The sequence below is a fragment of the Excalfactoria chinensis genome, chromosome 1, assembly GCF_039878825.1.
Source record: "Excalfactoria chinensis isolate bCotChi1 chromosome 1, bCotChi1.hap2, whole genome shotgun sequence".
Taxonomy (NCBI): domain Eukaryota; kingdom Metazoa; phylum Chordata; class Aves; order Galliformes; family Phasianidae; genus Excalfactoria; species Excalfactoria chinensis.
The window spans coordinates 148,228,900-148,246,599 of NC_092825.1; the positions used below are offsets into that span (position 1 = coordinate 148,228,900).

Sequence of the window (17,700 nt, forward strand, 5' to 3'; positions counted from 1 at the left end):
AAAAAATAATGCAAAAATAAATCACTGGTATATGTCAAAAGGAAATACGTTATTTCTAAATTATATGATAGTTTATCAAAAGTCAATAAAATATTAAAAGATATATATATATATATATACATATATATATAACAATGGTGTATCATTTAAAAAACTTAAAAAAAATTAAAAAATTATGCACTTTTCAAATGTTTCCAGCACCAGAAGTGTGGGTTACATTATATTAAGGTCTATTAATATTATTTCTTAGAACATAGTACACAATTAATGCAAAGTTTATATAATGAAACTGCTATCTTATTAGTGTAAATTATCGGAATTACTTACTCTATCTTGAATATTTTCCTTTCAATGGAATATGTAGTTAATGAGTTTGGTTTGAATTAAAATTGACAATATAATTTAATTTAATGGACTGGAGTATGTCAGTGGTTTATGAGCGGTTTTGGCCTGGTTCCATGACTAGTGGGGCGGAGGGATCCATGGACCCATGCCCAGGGAAAAGTGGGGAAAGGGTTAAAGGGTAGGGAGACGGGCCTAAAAACAAGACAGTGACAGTGATCTGAAAAGGAACGTTAATAAGCTACTGGAATGCAAGATAACACAGTGCAATACAGTATGGCTGGAATTGAGGCTAAGAAATCAAATAAAATGAGAGAATGCCCCAAACCCAAAGGCCTTACTGTAATGCAGAAGGTGAGACAGCTAGGGAGCACACACAATGCCAAGACAAGCAGGAAGGGAAAAAGGGGCAAATTAGCAGTCCATGATACTGGAGCATTAACTCTAACTCCCGGTGCTTTGTATGATGTTATGATATGGAATACTGATAACAAAAATCAGAAAACAATGGCATATTCCTTTCAGTGGAACATATAGATAATGAAACTGGTTGGAATTAAAATTGGTAATATAATTTAATTTGATCTACTGAAATATGTCCTGTGATATTCTGATGGTCTTCTGTTGAGTATGTAACTTGTTTTATATAAATCTAGTTGAAGAAAAGAATGTAATCAGCATCATCTGTGAAGGCCTCCATTTTCAGCTGATTATATTTTTTTTGTAAAATGTGTCTGTTTCATGATATTTTTCCAAGTGCATATTTCCTCAAAGGCTAGTGCTTGTGGACAGATTTTCTTATTTTCTGTAAAGGTCCAAATCAGATGTCCTGAACTAAATGAAATAAAACTAAGAAAATTGGACTACACTTTGAAGAAAATAAATAAATAAATAATGGCAGTTTTCTCCTATTTTTGTTTTATTTTTAAGTTTACAACTTGTAGACATCATTATCTTTGTAGGCTAATTTAGTAAATTTAATGAGCCTGTTGGTTAAAAAATATGCCTACAGTTTATCAGTATGGAAATATTCCCAACTTCTTATAAAGTAAGTCAATTGGAGTTTTAATTTTCTTCCCGAGTTTGTGTAAAATTAATGTGAATTTGAAGAAGTGAGCTAGAGCAGGCGCTCTTAGTGTTGGTGGAACTTCTGTTTTGTGAAGTCATGTTAAAGATTAAACAGAAATATAGGCAATTTGTTTAATTCTATAGAATAATTTTGTTCTAAAGTGCTAGAAATAAGAAAGCAATCATATTTTGATAATGAAGACCTAGCTGTACTGTCATCTTTAACAATAATAAACTGAACTTCTATTTGTTGTCTTTATTTATTTTTCTATAACTTATTAAAGAGGAAATAAATGCACTATTCCTGTGTCCATGCTAAAACAAACAAACAAACCAAAAACAAACAAACAAACAAACAAAAAACACCAAAAAATCTCACATATTTCAGTGTTAGAAGCCTTGTAACATATCCTTTCTTGTACTTCTGGTGATGAGAATTTTGAAGGATGAAATAATTGCACTTACCAGCCTCCAGAAGTTTGAGATGGCATCCAGGCAACTGGTCATACCTTGCCAACATGGAACTTCTTTTTTGGTTTACAGGTTGTCAGCAGCTAGCCATCCCTTATCACCTCACTGCGACATAGATTCAAGTACCTCTGAGGAATTCTACCAGGCTGTTCATCATGCTGAGCAAACCTTCAGAAAAATGGAGAGCTACCTGAAGCAACAGCAGCTCTGCGATGTTATCCTGATTGCTGGGAATCGCAAGATACCTGCTCACAGGTAAGATGTAAACATATTACATCAAATATTTGGGCTTGTTTCATAGAACAAGATTTTCTGTGGCTCCTTATCTTCCTTCTTGCTTCCCACCAAAAGTGTAAATGACTGTAGATGATATCCGAAGATCCAGTCTTTGAAGATATTACTCAAGTTCTCTCAGACACGTATAGTAGGATAACAATACTGAACATCAACTTTTCATGAATGGTTGCTTTGAATGTACTGAAAAATGGCTTAATAATTTACAATAAGTATAAAAAATAATTTAAGTAAATATAAGAAGTGTGTATCATTATCATTTTCAAAATTCTTCAAGATGACCAAGTATTAAAGCAGCTACTATGTATGAAATTATGCTTGATATTGGACTATAACTAGAGCTTAAAATAGTTATAGTCAGATGAGATTTTTGTCTTTGGTATATCCCTTGAGTTTTCATACAAATGAATATCCACTTCAAGAGTTTAGATTAAAATGCACAGAATGCTTTTTAATTTCCAGATTAGAGAGAAAGTATTTTTGCATTTAAACTCTGTGTAAGGCTACAGTCCAATAGTGACCTCTTCCTTGCCTGTGCTCTGGTTTATCTCCTGAGATAGTTAACGTAATAGATCTCTCCTGAGATAGTAAAAGTATTTAGATAACCTGAATAATTAAAATAAATGAGAAAAAATACCAGTAACAAATTGATCTAGGTATCTTGCAGCACATATGAAGAAGAGTCCTCATAGATCCAGATTAGTAGATGTAATAAACACAGAAATCTGTCTCCTTTTGGCATTTATCATTCTTAAGACTTTGTTTCCTTCTCCTATCTTGCACTGATATACTCAGATTTCTAGATGCCAGAAAAGTTCCCAGTAATTTCTACCCACTGAGCTAGTAACTAGCTTTGCTCACATTCCGGGCTTTTAGCCACTATTAAACCTATTATGCATCTGATGCTTTTTGCACCCCTGACAGTTGTCATCTGATGCTGTTTTTATCTAGAATACTACGGTCTTTTCTTTAGTAAAGTAAATAGACAATTATACTAAATTTCAGTCTTTCTGTCAATTGGCATTTACGGTGTTCCAAGAAGAAGAAAATACAAAGAATAAAGACCTAAGGCCTTCGAATCTGTGTCCATTTTTATGAGAGCAGCTCTAAAAGTAATGTATCCTATTTTATGATGTTGGCTTATAACATCAGAGGTGGATGGTGGTGACATGGCAGTGGGGGTTGAACCTTCCCACTAATATTCCACTACATTTTGTTGGTGTGTGATAGATGGCAGCAGAGGGGCAGCCTGACAAAATGTCATCTGACATGCAAGTGCATATAAAGCAAAGATGTGTCATTTAATTCCTCCATGCAGAATAAATGGCACCCACTGAGGTGCACTGATACTTGCTGAACACTGATGGAGACCAAACAGCATATGTGAGCACACTGAGGTGGTGGGCAGTGCATTTCATCATTTTCTGACAGCGACTGTGTCACCTCCACTGATGCAGATATTTATGGGCACAGCGTGCCAGCTCTTGCTCATCACTGGCAAAAATGCATAGCTAGTGGTGGTGACTGTGTTGAAAACTAGTATTTTGTAGCTGAGTACATGCTCTGTCTGTTAGCGTTACTGTGTTCTCTGTGCCTGTTGTAGTTTCCATAGAAATAAACAGGAGACATTCCATACATTCCTGAACATTTCTGAATGAACAAAATTTTGTAGAAATAATGATAAATTGGTTGTTCCTCTCTGACAGGTTTTTGGTCTATTTTTGCATTGCACATTTTCCAGAACAGATGAAGTAAAGAATAAAACAAATGCAGTGCCTGAATCTACACTCTTAAACTGTTAGGGAAACATACTTACTAGATACATATAATTATTATTAGTGCTTTGCCTTGTTGAGTATAGGTTACTTAAAATACACTACTTTTCTTTAGCAGTATATTTTTTGCCATTTTTAATTATTTTAGTAGAGTTCATAGTTTGTAGAAAAGGAAACAGGAAACTGCAATATATATGTATATATATAAATCAATTTAGTTCACTTTTCCCACTGTTCTTAAGACAGCTGTACATGTTTGTATTCCTGCCTGTCAGTAGTAAATTTGGTTTCACCTTTGTCATATAAATTCTGCTGCATATTTAAGTCCTTCTAGACTTGGGCAAATACTTTAATAAGGAGAGGACTGATCATGAAATAATAAGCAAAATCATATTTAGGTTTTCTAGTAGATCTCCAGAAAACTTTCCACTGATACAGTCCTCTGCAGTCAAAAGACCGGGTATCAAAAAATTGGTCAAAGAACTTTTGAATTATGTATAATTGAAAAGATTTTGTTCTGAATACATTGGAATTTTGTCCAATAAGAGAAAAAAAAAAAAAAAAAAAAAAAAGGAAAAAACAAACAAACAAACAAAAAACGTTTTCTGAATTTTCTCTGTATTTCCTATTATTTGTTTTGAATTAGATAGTTGTGACTGGACAAGTACTGAAAATGGCTTTCTGCTTGCTTTTAGCCTGTTACAATCCTAAAATATAATTTAATTTGGAAGAGACCTTCTAGAGTCAGATTCAACAGCCTCTGTTCAAAGCAGGCTCAAGTCCAAAGTTAGATTAGCCTGTTGAGGGTCATTAAATATTGGCACTTATGAACGTTCCTCTCTTGGCAGCCTCTTCCTGTCTCTGATTATCCTCACTCTCTTTAGTGATCCAGCATGTATGTAGTTTTTATGAAGATTTGCTTTGTGATCTCTGTGACCAGAAAAACAAGACTGTACTTACATCTTTCTTAGGATAGATGGAAGTTATATATTTTTCCAGTCCCTAGAAACATCTTACAGTTGCCTCTGGTCCCATGGACTCTTCTGATTTACTTCTATCGCTCCCTAAGTACTTGTTCCTCTGCTGTGAGAGATACTTCGTACACCATAGATCTTGCCACTAGGCACAGGAAAATGGAAGTTCAGAAATCACGAAGAAAACAGCAACAACAACAACCAAAAGACTGCACCTAAGAAAGTTTTAAGTTGTGTGGCTTTTTCTGAGTCCTTTGTTGCTCCTCTGTTGAGCAGTGGTCAAAAAGAAATTCCCTCATCTTTCTTTTACTGCCATTATAATTAAAGAATTTCTTTCTCCCTTCATGTCCCCTGTTAACTTTCATCTTCACCTGATCTTTTTTTTGAGTAATTCAATTTCTGCATCTTAGGACAGTGCCTCTGTGTTTCTCCCAGGATGTGCTTGCATGCTGAAACCTTCTGTGTACTTCTTCCTTTTGCGCTCAACCAGGAATCACTTCTGACAACTGGAATTGAAATTTCCCATTTTACTAACTGCTGTCAGGATTTGTTCTCTTAAACTGTGTCATCTTATTGTCACTGCAGCTATGTTTGACATCACTAAGCATCACAGGTCCAGCACTATGGTTCTTGACCAACCTGGTGGCCTTTTATGAAGATGTCACTCGCTGGGTGGATGGGGGGAGAGTGGTAGATATAGTCTACCTTGATTTCAGTAAGGCTTTTGATACGGTCCCCCATGACATCCTTATAACAAAGCTGAGGAAGTATGGGATAGATGAGTGGACGGTGAAGTGGATCAAGAATTGGCTTACTAGCAGAGTGCAGAGGGTTGTCGTTGGCACTGCAGTGTCCGGCTGGAGGCCTGTGACTAGCGGTGTCTCCCAGGGGTCTGTACTGCGTCCAGTCTTGTTCAACATCTTCATCGACGATCTTGATGAGGGGATAGTGGCCACCCTCAGCAAGTTTGCTGATGACACGAAGTTGGGAGGTTTGGCTGACACGCCTGAAGGCTGTGCTGCCATTCAGAGAGACCTGGACAGGCTGGAGAGCTGGGCAGTAAGAAACCGGATGAGGTTTAACAAAAGCAAGTGTAGAGTCTTGCACCCAGGTAGAAATAATTGCATTCACCAGTACAGGCTGGGGGAAGACCTGCTGGAGAGGAGCTCTGCTGAGAGGGACCTGGGCGTCCTGGTGGACGACAGGTTGGCCATGAGCCAGCAGTGTGCCCTTGTAGCCAAAAAGGCCAATGGCATACTGGGGTGCATTAAAAAGAGCGTGGCCAGCAGGTCGAGGGAGGTGATCCTCCCCCTCTACTCTGCCCTGGTGAGGCCTCATCTGGAATACTGTGTCCAGTTCTGGGCTCCCCAGTACAAAAAAGACAGGGATCTCTTGTAAAGAGTCCGGCGGAGGGCCACAAAGATGGTGAAGGGCCTGGAGCATCTCCCCTACAAGGAGAGACTTAGGGAACTGGGTCTGTTTAGCCTTGAGAAAAGAAGGCTGAGAGGGGACTTGATCCAGGTTTATAAATACCTGAAGAATGGGAGCCATAGTGGTGAGGCTGGTCTCTTTTCAGTAGTGTGTGGGGACAGGACTAGGGGAAATAGGCTGAAACTTCAGCATAGGAAGTTCCGCACGAATGTGCGCAAGAACTTCTTTACAGTGAGGGTGACGGAGCACTGGAACCGGCTGCCCAGGGGTGTTGCGGAGTCTCCTTCTCTGGAGATATTCAAGACCCGCCTGGATGCCTACCTGTGTGACGTGGTATAGGGAGTCTGCTTTGGCAGGGGGGTTGGACTCGATGATCTCTAGAGGTCCCTTCCAACCCCTACAATTCTGTGATTCTGTGATTCTGTGACTATTTTTCCCAAGATTATTCAGAAACAGAACCAACAAAGTGCCTCCTCCAGTTAATGTTTTACTGGGATGGACATTATTGGTATTGTATTCCTGTAGTCCTGCTTGTAGGATGATCAGTATTTGTGGAGTTTATATATTCAGTAACATATATTAAGTGGAAGATTTCCCATGCAAAGTTTATAAAATTTTATCCTGGATAAAACAAACTCTTATCAATAAAAATCCACCTAAAATCCACCTAAAACTGTTTTATTTGAGGTAAATGAAGACATATTACAAATCATAGTTTACAATGAAGATTGTGATCTGCAATCTGTAATCTGTCATTTCCAGTTTCTTTCTATTTAGTCTTTTTTTCTTTCTTTTCCAATCACTTTCTGAGGAAGAATATCAGATTAGCTCAGGCCATATCCTTAAAGCTACCAAGTTACATTTTACTGCTTGTATTTATCTAATTTTCATTCTTTTATATATTTTAATTTTATGTAAGTAAAGGTGTAATGTCACACTGGGCGGTAGACCATAAACCATTATCATGGAGGTCTAGTTTTTCACTTGAAGGCATCATGCTGAATTCTTAGTCTTATTATAGCTGCTGTTCATTGTTCTGATGACTCAAACAGCTTTAAAGTGACCTGAACTTTTTTGCTGGCTCATGAATTCCAATGATGAGAAGTCAACCAGAAGAGATTCTGAGAAAATAAGTAAATCTATTTAACAGAGAGGAAAGTATTTGAAATTTAAATAAAGTTGGGGGATAAAATCTGGTTTTATTGCTGCTTTGCTGTAGAGACAATAATCAAATGCAAATATGTAACATGTTTTGGAGAAGGGAAATGCTGAAATAATATTTTCACTATTTTTTTTCAGCTATAATACTGTTAACAGTTCACAACAGTTCACCTTCATTTTAAAACTTTATTAACATGGAATTTCTAATTTCTCAATTAATTCTGTGGGTTTTTTTTTTTTTTTTCTTCTTCCTTTTCTTTTTCTTTTTCTTTTTTTTTTTTTTTTTTTTTCCCTATATTTCTTATTTGGACTATAACCGGAAACTTATTATAACTTCAGTATGCTTGGAATAAAAAGAACTTGGGCACTGCTGTTACAAAACAAACAAATAAAAATAAAAATAAAAATAAAAAAGAAAAAAATAATAAAATAATAATAATTAAAAAAAAAAAAAGCTCTATGGTTGTCACTTTCTTCCTGTTTACTGCTTGCAATCAACCAAATGCAGTTGCAGCTAGATGTCTAACTAGGTTGGATTTGAATTATACACACACACACGCACACACACATACACAAGTGAGTAAACATTATTCAAAACTACAGTGATATAATCAAAGCAATCAAATGTAAAAGAAGATTAGTAATCAAGCCATAATCCCAGGGGTCAACATGAAAATAAAAATGGAGATTTGCCTAAAATAGTTTAGATGTGCTGCCTACATTAGTTCTGGAACGCACACCCTCACTTGTGTAGGACAGACCCAGTCTAGCCCACTGCCATAGACATACTGGGCTAATGCAGTTTGTGCTGTTTTAAGGTCAAGTTAAAGAGGAAAAAAAAAAAAAAAAAGTACTGAGAAAGAAATACAGAGACAGTTTCAGGAGTTAAATGACATTATTATTAACAAAATGCAGACTTACTAAACCAAAGTCTTAATGGTGTTACTTTATGAAATGAAGTAGGTGCAATAACTGAAATTGTCTGACAGGCTACCACTAAAAAGGGATTGAAGATCACACACAAGGATATGACCGAATTGAGCTATATGGAGAAATGAGTTATGGAGATGAATTAATAACTATGCCATATTGTTTCATCTCTCTAAAATAGAGTTTGAGAATAAAAGAAGAGGATGACAAATAGACCTAGAAAAAAATAAATAAATTAAACACTGAAACAGCCATTTATTCTAATGATTTCACAGATCTCTGTTCTTTCATCAAACCTAATCTTCATGTTTCTGTCATTTCTTCTGATAGTTCAGAGGAGCTAAGATTGGACTCTTCTTTTTACTCTTTTTCTTTTGGATTTAATAGGGAACAAATAAAGTCATTAAGCCATCTAGTAGAGGATCATAGTTGATTGTGTTCTCTTTCTTTGCTTGAATATGTGATTCTTCTTCTAGAGGAAAATACTGAGCTCTGCATTGTATTTGTGTCATAACAAATCTTATCTGCTCTTATCTTCATCACTGTGACACTTTGTCTCTCTTTCCCGTTCCCAAATTTTGAGAAGTTGCTTGGATTCATATTTCTGTCTTCTCTCACTCTGTTCAAATGTCATAAAGTTCAAAGTGCTGACTGCAATAACCAGTACCTTTTAAATTGACACAAGAACATGAACTGACACTTGCAAATTGTTTTGGACAATATATTTTGTTATCAAGTCTGGCAGCTGAGATTTGCATATTACTTGAGCTCTCTGTTAAACAAAGAAACAAAAAAAAAAATAACTAAAGCTGTTATAGACTGTGTAGTTTGGTGGAAATGCAAAAGTGGAAACACTCGTGAGAAACATGCTCAAGAACAAAAATTTATAGTCAGGCAAAGATCTCTGTGAAGAGCAGTTTATTCATTGTTGCAATAATGGGCACACACCCCCTACTGGCAAGGGAGAAATTGCGCCACTAGTCAGTGAAATCCATTCCAGTACATACCCTGGGTCCAGCGTAGGTAAAGCCTCTCCCAGTACTCATTGGTTGAGCGTCTCAGGCTCACAGTCTCCTGATGCTGTTGCTATGTTATGCTTCCATACCTATGTTACACTTCCATACAATGCCTGTTACCAGCCCAGTGTCTTTGGGTATATTCTGTGCCTTCTACAATGATAAGAGGCCTGTACTGGACTGTCCCCTACCCTACATAATTACCTTACCTAGTGCCTGTGCCAATTTTACCTAGGCTGGGACACCCCAGACTCAACTGAGACTCAACTTTGTTCAACTTTATTTATGAAAAGCAATCCAATCTTATATTACATACAGAAATACTGGAAATTTCCACTGCAAAAACACAATCTACCTCTTACACACCAATGTCAGATTTGCATACAAATTGTGAAAGTATTATGGCAGCAATGGCTGCAAAATTGTGTTTCATTTTGTACTGTAAAAGAGAGAAGGAGCTTCCTACTATATTTACACTTGTAAGTCTGACAAAAAAATGTTCTGGAAGTGTCAGACAGAGTGTTTCTTTTTTTTTTCCTGAGATTTTTTTTCAAGTGAATACTTTATGTTCTGTGAGCTTTAACATTTATGAAATCATATATATATATATACACACATATCTTGAGCAAATGTTTGGCTCCTTCAAGAATGACAGAGCATGATTATCAGCAAAGACAACCTATGTCAGCTGGTATCCTATACATAGCAACAAATGATATTTAAAATCAATGAATCATCGGCTTCTGTATGAACCAGTGTTATATACGTGGGAGAAAGCTGTGCTTATGAATTTTTGAAGTACTGTCTGAGGTACTACTCAGCTGGCAGTGAAATATCATTAGAGCTTGCTTAAAAGATCCAAGTGACTTGGATTGTTTTTTCTTTCAATTAATAAATATGCCAACCAGTTTGAGGGAAACCTGTATCAGAGGCTAATCTGAAAACAGTGGTGAAAATTGAAATTAAATATCCTGTAATAAAAGTAAAATAAAATCTGACATGGTAGGAAAAAATGCAACAACAGAAATAAATTGCATATTATATCATAAAAGAAATTAGAAAAAAAATGAGGATGGATGAATTCAGTTGTAGTAAAGGTCAAGAAACCCCTTAGTATGGAGAAAATCATTCCGAGTCTACAAATTCGTTTTGTAGCCATGAGTTGCCTGCTGTGATTCTCTAAGATGAAAGAGTGTATTATGTATTCTAACTGACAGACCATCAGCTGAAAACAGACGACATCCTCAGACATCTGATGAGTAGGTCAAAATGCCTTTAGGCCAAGATTTAGGAGTCTTACAGAACCTTCTAAGATACAAAAAGCAGTAGATCATTACAAATTAATTGTAAGTGCTTTGATTTTTTTACTTTTCATTTTCCCTCTCTGCACTAGATATTCCTGGAGCACAAGATTTATAAAAAGTATCAACTTTCAGAATTAAGTGTAATTAGCAAGTTTCTTTCACTTCAGTTTAGCATTTGATGCAATTCCAAAGGAAAAACATTATATCTAGAAATCAGTTTACTCATTGATTTTACTCCATTGATGAAATAGCTATTTTATTATTTATATGGACTAGTGAGTAATGTACAGAATAAAGAAAAAATAACTGTTCAAAAGCATGTCTTGCTTGCTTAGGTGAGCAGTTACCTCACAGGACATTTCTTTTCATCTAAACTGTTTACCTTAATAAATGAGGTAATAAAAACTTGACATCTTTGTTATATATATATTTCAGATTTTTCAGTTTGGTTTGAATCTTGTCTAGTCATGTGCTTATCTGGACTGAGTGCTCTTTTGCAGTGGTAGTCCACTAAGATTACTTAGAATGTATTTACCCAGATGTCAGAGGTGGATGTTGGTGGTATGGCAGTAGAGGTTGAACCTTCCTGCTAACATCTTGTTGCTGTGTGACAGATGGCAGTGGACGGGCAGTCTGACAAAATCACACCTGACATGGAAGTGCGTATGAAGCAAAGGTGTGTCGTTGAATTCCTCCTTGTGGAAACAGTGGCACTCACTGACTTTGATTGTCTTTTGCTGGACATTTATGGAGGCAAAACTGTGGATGTGAGCACAGTGAGGCAGCGGATGGCACATTTTAGTAATAGTGACAAGAAAGATGAGCCACGTTCCAGATGGCCATGCACAGATGTCACACCATGAAATGAAGAACATCTTGATCAGTGCATTCATATGAATTCACTAATTGTGGTTACTGTGTTAAAAGTAGTGTTTGTAGCTGAAAATTTGCTGTACCCAATACTGTTATTGTGCTCTTTGTATCCGTTTCCATGGAAATATTATGTAAATAGGAGGTATTACTTTCAGAGTAACCTAGGTAAATATAAGCTTTTTTATGCATTAGAAGCTTCTAAAGTTCATGATTGCCAGAGTTGAGTATACCATCAGAAGGGATTAAACTATCAAAATTAGTCATTTCCCATCATTTGAGCCAAAGTAAAGATAATATATATGATCTGAAGCTGCCTTACTTGCAGGTAAAGTATAGTAGCTTAAAGCACTGAAGCTAATGAACTAAGAGAGGAAAAGCAATCAATTATTACACCGGATGATGAGTGATAACTTCTTATTCTTTTCTGATTGTTTTTGTTTTTTACTTTCACTTTCTTTTTTCTTTTTTTCTTTCTTCTTTTTCTTTGGAAATGTTTGCTAACATGAATAGAGAAGCAACATCCTTGTATTATCGTGGATTTGTTTCTTTTAAATTTATTGAATAGCAGCTATTATCAGTCTTTCTGAAGATTGAAGGCTCTTGTGAAGTTTTATGCTGTTACTAAAATTTATCAAAACTAAGCCCAATATAGGGTACTAATGGAGTAAGAAATTTGTTTCTCTTTTATTTTTTCTTTGATACAGGGAGGTTATCTTGTTAACAATAAGTTCATATGCATGATAGGAGACATCATAAAGACTTAAAGCTAATGCCTGTGTCTTTTTCATGTGCATATGCTAATATGCCTCTTGGTTCATATCACAGGAAGCAGAGTCAAATTAGAATTAAATGTCATCTTGTATTTTACTGCTTGTATGCATTTGTTATGTATTGATCCTGCTAATTTATAATTATGAAAGATTTTAAGAGCTTGAAAATGTGGAATTTTTAAGATGTGTATTGACACTGGCTTTCAACTTTTTTTCAGACTTGTCCTCAGTTCTGTCTCTGACTACTTTGCTGCCATGTTTACAAGTGATGTTTGTGAAGCCAAGCAAGAGGAGATCAAAATGGAAGGCATAGACCCTAATGCATTATGGGATCTTGTTCAGTTTGCATATACAGGTATTTCAGTGAATACATTATACTTACTACAGTCAAAGATGCTGATAGTTTTATGTTGATAGTTTTATGTGCTGCATGTACTTTTTTTTTTTTTTTTTTTAATGAATGTCATTCATTCAAAACATGAGTTCTAGGGCTAAATTCTAACATTCTCTTGTACCTGATCTGTTAAATATGTTGGGTGTATAAGCACATGCAAACAGTTTAAAAAAAGATATCTATTTCTTGGTTTTGAAATACATAAAAATGAGTGCCTCATTGTGTGTATAATTCAGATTTCATGAATTCAGTGCAGGAATTCTATGATCCTACTATAATACCTATATTTTTGAAGATTACACTACACTGCTATTTTGGTCTAATTCCTGTTTACATACTCATATAGATCTTTTGAAAGTTTCTTGTTAAGACCTGGGTGTTGTCATTCTCTTTTCATATTATAAGATGATACTTGGTTCTATAATATTTCTGAATAGCTCATAACTCAGAGTTAATAACTCAGAACTTCCTACTGAATAGATGTTATGCTTTAATGCATAATAAATTCTTTTTTTTTAATCCTTCTTAAACAAGCTTTTATGCACAATGTATCTGAAGTGAATTAATATTGAAAAATAATAAGGTCACAAAATAAAGTAATTAAAAGATAGGAAGTACCAACAAGATTTGTAGTCTGAATTTGTCTCCTGTTGCATAAAAATTATGCTATTATAAAACGCAAGCTACTTTCTGTTTCCTCAAAAACATCCTTATATTGTTTAAATTAATAATATTTTATCATAATTTTGCTATTAAGCATTTGATTTTAACTTCAATTTTAAATGGATAATATGTAACCTTTAGTTTAAATCCTGTCTAAATAATAATTTAGTCATAAGATGCTTTTTGCTTTGAAATATTTGATCAGGATATGTGCTGTGGTTTTTACTCTCTTTAATAGGAAGCAAGAACAGCAAACAAACATAATTTAAGTTTAAAAATGTTCTTTTTTGGGTATCATGTTTCAGAAGCTCAGACAATAGGAATGTCAGACTATCTTCAAAGGACATTGTCAACTCCATTTAAATTTAGTTTTGCTGTTCAGGACAGTACGTCATCCAGATATTCTCAAGCTAGGGACCCATGAAATGAACAAAATGTAAGTACTTGTCATCAAGCATGAGAAAGATGCAATCACGTTACTAGGTATGAGTGTGAAATGAACAGTACAGGGATACTGGGGCAAAATCAAGAATACCTTTAGACAGAATAGCAAAAGGCATTACAGGTAACAGTAAGTCATTCTGTAAATGCATTAGAGGTAGAGGAAGATGAGTGACAGTGTTGCTCCACTGGGAGCAAAACTCTGGAAATACTGAAGTACAGCTTGGTTCTCTTGCCTCAGCTTTCACTAACAGTGTCACAAACAAACGCACAGCATAGTTCATAGTTACAGCAAATGATAAAATCTAGGTATAGATTAAGCTATCTTGTAAGTTTATTGCTTACCTTTGTACCTTTGTTACCTTTAACTGTGAGGAATGGATGTTGTAACAAAAAACTAGGAAAGCTAATACATTCTCTTCCTGCATAAGGTTTTCAGTTTCTTCACTCAGTTTGATTTCTCTCTGCAAAATGTTGAATTCTGTTTCTCATATGAGCTTTAAAACATGGAGGTTTCATTTAAGGTGAAAAGGTTTCATTTAAGGTGGTTAAGGACCAGCATTCACAAATACATGAAAAAGGATTTTCATAGTAATTTTAATGTTTTCTAATTTCCTATGTGTGAATTTGCATCCATAATATTATTTCATTTAAACTGTCACATAAAGCTCAAACTACTTTGAAGAAATGGAAATTTAACATGGTCACAAAGAACTCTAATTTCTAACACTTGCACTGCTAATACACCATTATCCTTTTAGTTCTAACACATTCTGGAGACAAAATAAAACTCTAAAGGTGTCTTCTCAAATGTCCACTTTAAAAATAAATTTCACTTTAAAAATAAAGTAATTGTTGTCCAGAAGGAGTGATGACAGTTATCTTACATGCTAAAAGAGAACGTTTTGGATTCCATAGAACCTTCAGGTTTTCTTCCTTTATCTTCCATTCCTGCTCCATCAGGTTCTTTGTTCTGACTTAATTCTCAGCTTTTGCACTTATCTCTTGAAATTCTTGTTAGACTCTTTGTTTCTCTGTTTCATTTCTCTTCATTGGGCATCTTGACCAACTCCTAAACTTCCTTGCTACAGTTACACAAGTAAAGCAAACAGCTCTAGGAAGGGTTTGCAGACATCAGAACATGATTATTACATTATTATTTTTATTGATGCTGACACAGTTTTAGCCATACTCCACCAGCACTCTTTCTAGCATATCCTAAATGCATAGAATCATTGTGGATCTGGACATCCTTGTGTGGAGGGTGAGAACATTTAAAAGTGCTACCAACAATTCAGTAGTGGTAACTCACAGCTGGTCAGGGAGCGCTTAGATCAGTAGGTTGGATTTACTGAAGTAAACAGTCTTTGATTCTTGGTTAATCATTCTACTTTCCAGTGTTCTTTGCCTGTCCCATCAAACCTTATTCTTACATTTCCCCTTGATTTTCCAGTATCTCTCATGATTTATCTAGATGCATAAATTCGGAACATCTTTTCTTGCCTTCTGGTTCTTTATTTATCCCCAGACTAGTTCATGCCCCCTTTTCCTTAAAGCCATATCATTTTATTCTCTGCTACATGGATGTCAGCAAGAACACTGAAAAATAAAGAAAATAGCTGCTGAGCTGTTCCCCGTGATGTTCCAGCTAATACATTTTAGTTTTCATCTGTAATATGGGGCATGCATAGTCTAAAGAATCTAGAGAATTCAGATGTCCAATTCTAATTACTGACTGCACAGTGCATGAAAAAAAAAACAAAAACAAAACAAAACAAACAAACAAAAAACCTACAAAATATTTATTTGTGATGAGTTTAGTGAGCTCTTTCATCTTTATCCCAGAAAAAGCAAACCGTTTTGACATGTAGATAATTCTTCTGTTTTTCCATCTATTTCCCTTTTCTGGCAAATACTTCCTTCTCTCTAAGAATATATAAATAAGCAAATAAATAAATAAATAAAATTTTAAAAGATATGTGGAAGATAACATTTTTACAGATCTTTCGGAGCAATTACAATGTAAACAGAATACTTTATTCAGGTGAATTGGAGATCCAGCCTCTTGTATCTCAGACACAGAAACCATTCAAGGTAAAATGCAATGAATTGTAAAATCATTGTTTGGAAAAGTCCTTCAAGATTATCAAGTCCAAGGTCAACAACCTGACCTACCAAGTCACATCTCTAAACTACGTGTATTAAATTCTTTCAGGGATGCAGACTCCACTTATTTTTAAATGGAACAGAAGTCTGCTGTAAAAACTTCAGAAGGTCAGTAATAACGTTTGCTACTGCTAACTTCTAAATTCTTGTATTTTTCTTCTTTCTTGAAATTTGTTATTTTTTGTGTTAATGGATACATTTGAGAGTATTTGAACTCCTAGAGGATCTGAACAAGAGAGTTCATCATCAGTTTATTAATTTTTTACTTTTCAACAGGTCTCACACCTATATAGCTATTTATTTTGGGTTAATCGTATTTAATATTATGAATTCTCTTTGGCACAAGGAACTAGTTATAAATGTCTTGATGAAGATGTGCATCCTGAAACATTTATTTCATGTATAGGTGCTGCTGTTTTAGAGAAGTTTATTTTTTCCAAGGGATGACTGAACACTTTACTAAAATATACATGAATGTGGGCTTGTTTGCAAAACCTCAGAAGCAAAGAGTGTTATTACATTGCACATATTTTTACAATGTGATTTTTAAAAGTAAACCGTTTTATATTATATTACCTAACATAAATTATTTTTAGCAAGTCTCTGGATTTATTATCTGTCCCAAAACAGAGGCTTTTTAGCTCGCAGTTACAGAATGCATTTAGAGAGGGAGAAAACAAAGTATTCAAATCCAAAACCAAAATAGTGTTAATAAAAATGTCAAAGAAAGTGAACAGATTGTATGTATTTCAAAACCAAGGCTATTTTTCCTATACTTATCCAAAACTTACATTGGAATTTACTTATATTTATGTAAACGAAATTCTGATCAGTTTAGAAATTCTTTACACCACTATAATAAAGATAATATTTTTGCTAAGACAACACTAGCTTCTATAAGCATTTCTATCACTCTTGGCAGCTTGTTTGTTAAATATTTTGAACAAAATGTATTTTAAGCTTTTATTTTTAAGGAAAATTGTTCTGTCTTCATTCATCTTATAAAAAAACTAACACAACAAAATACTGTCCTATATTTTTTTCTTATTCAATAATCTCAAGAAAGTTTTCCATTCCAGTAGATCCTAATCAATTTCACTTTTACGTCTCCTTAGATTAATATATAAGGTATGAATTTATAAAATTATACATATGTATGAGATATTTGAAATATATATTTATATATGTATATTTTGTGTTAAAAAAAAAAAAAAAAAAAGAGAGAGAGAGAGAGACCATGACAGGAAAACAAATAAACAACAACAACAACTACAAAAACCACAACCTTCTCTGCTAGCCTACATAATAATGGCTACATTAATTTTCAGAATGTTTATTTTTCTTTTTCATGATGAAGCTGTGTTCCTTTAATTATTATCATTATATACAATGTCTTGTATGCATGTATAGAGAAAAAAGGAATGTTTTCTTTTTGCTAATTGTGTGAAGTCAGGATTATATCTAATTTGCAAAGGAAACTGAATATTTTAAACTCAAATCAAATTCAGAGGTTGCCATCTGTGAGGAACTGGCATATTAAATAAAGCTAAGGTTTCAAATTCAATCATGTTTTTGAGACTATACATGTGAGTAAAGTTGGACAAATGCTCAAGATACAATGTCCATT

At 34.7% G+C, this 17,700-nt stretch overlaps 1 protein-coding gene across 1 annotated transcript in view; it reads left to right on the plus strand.

The window, feature by feature from the left end:
- KLHL1 (kelch like family member 1) overlaps positions 1 to 17,700 on the plus strand; it is a 181,724-nt gene that overhangs the window by 44,876 nt on the left and 119,148 nt on the right. The window contains exons 2-3 of the mRNA XM_072355084.1: positions 1,954 to 2,136; positions 12,628 to 12,764. Coding sequence (XP_072211185.1) covers positions 1,954 to 2,136; positions 12,628 to 12,764 — 320 coding nt within the window. The remainder of the gene's footprint in view (positions 1 to 1,953; positions 2,137 to 12,627; positions 12,765 to 17,700) is intronic.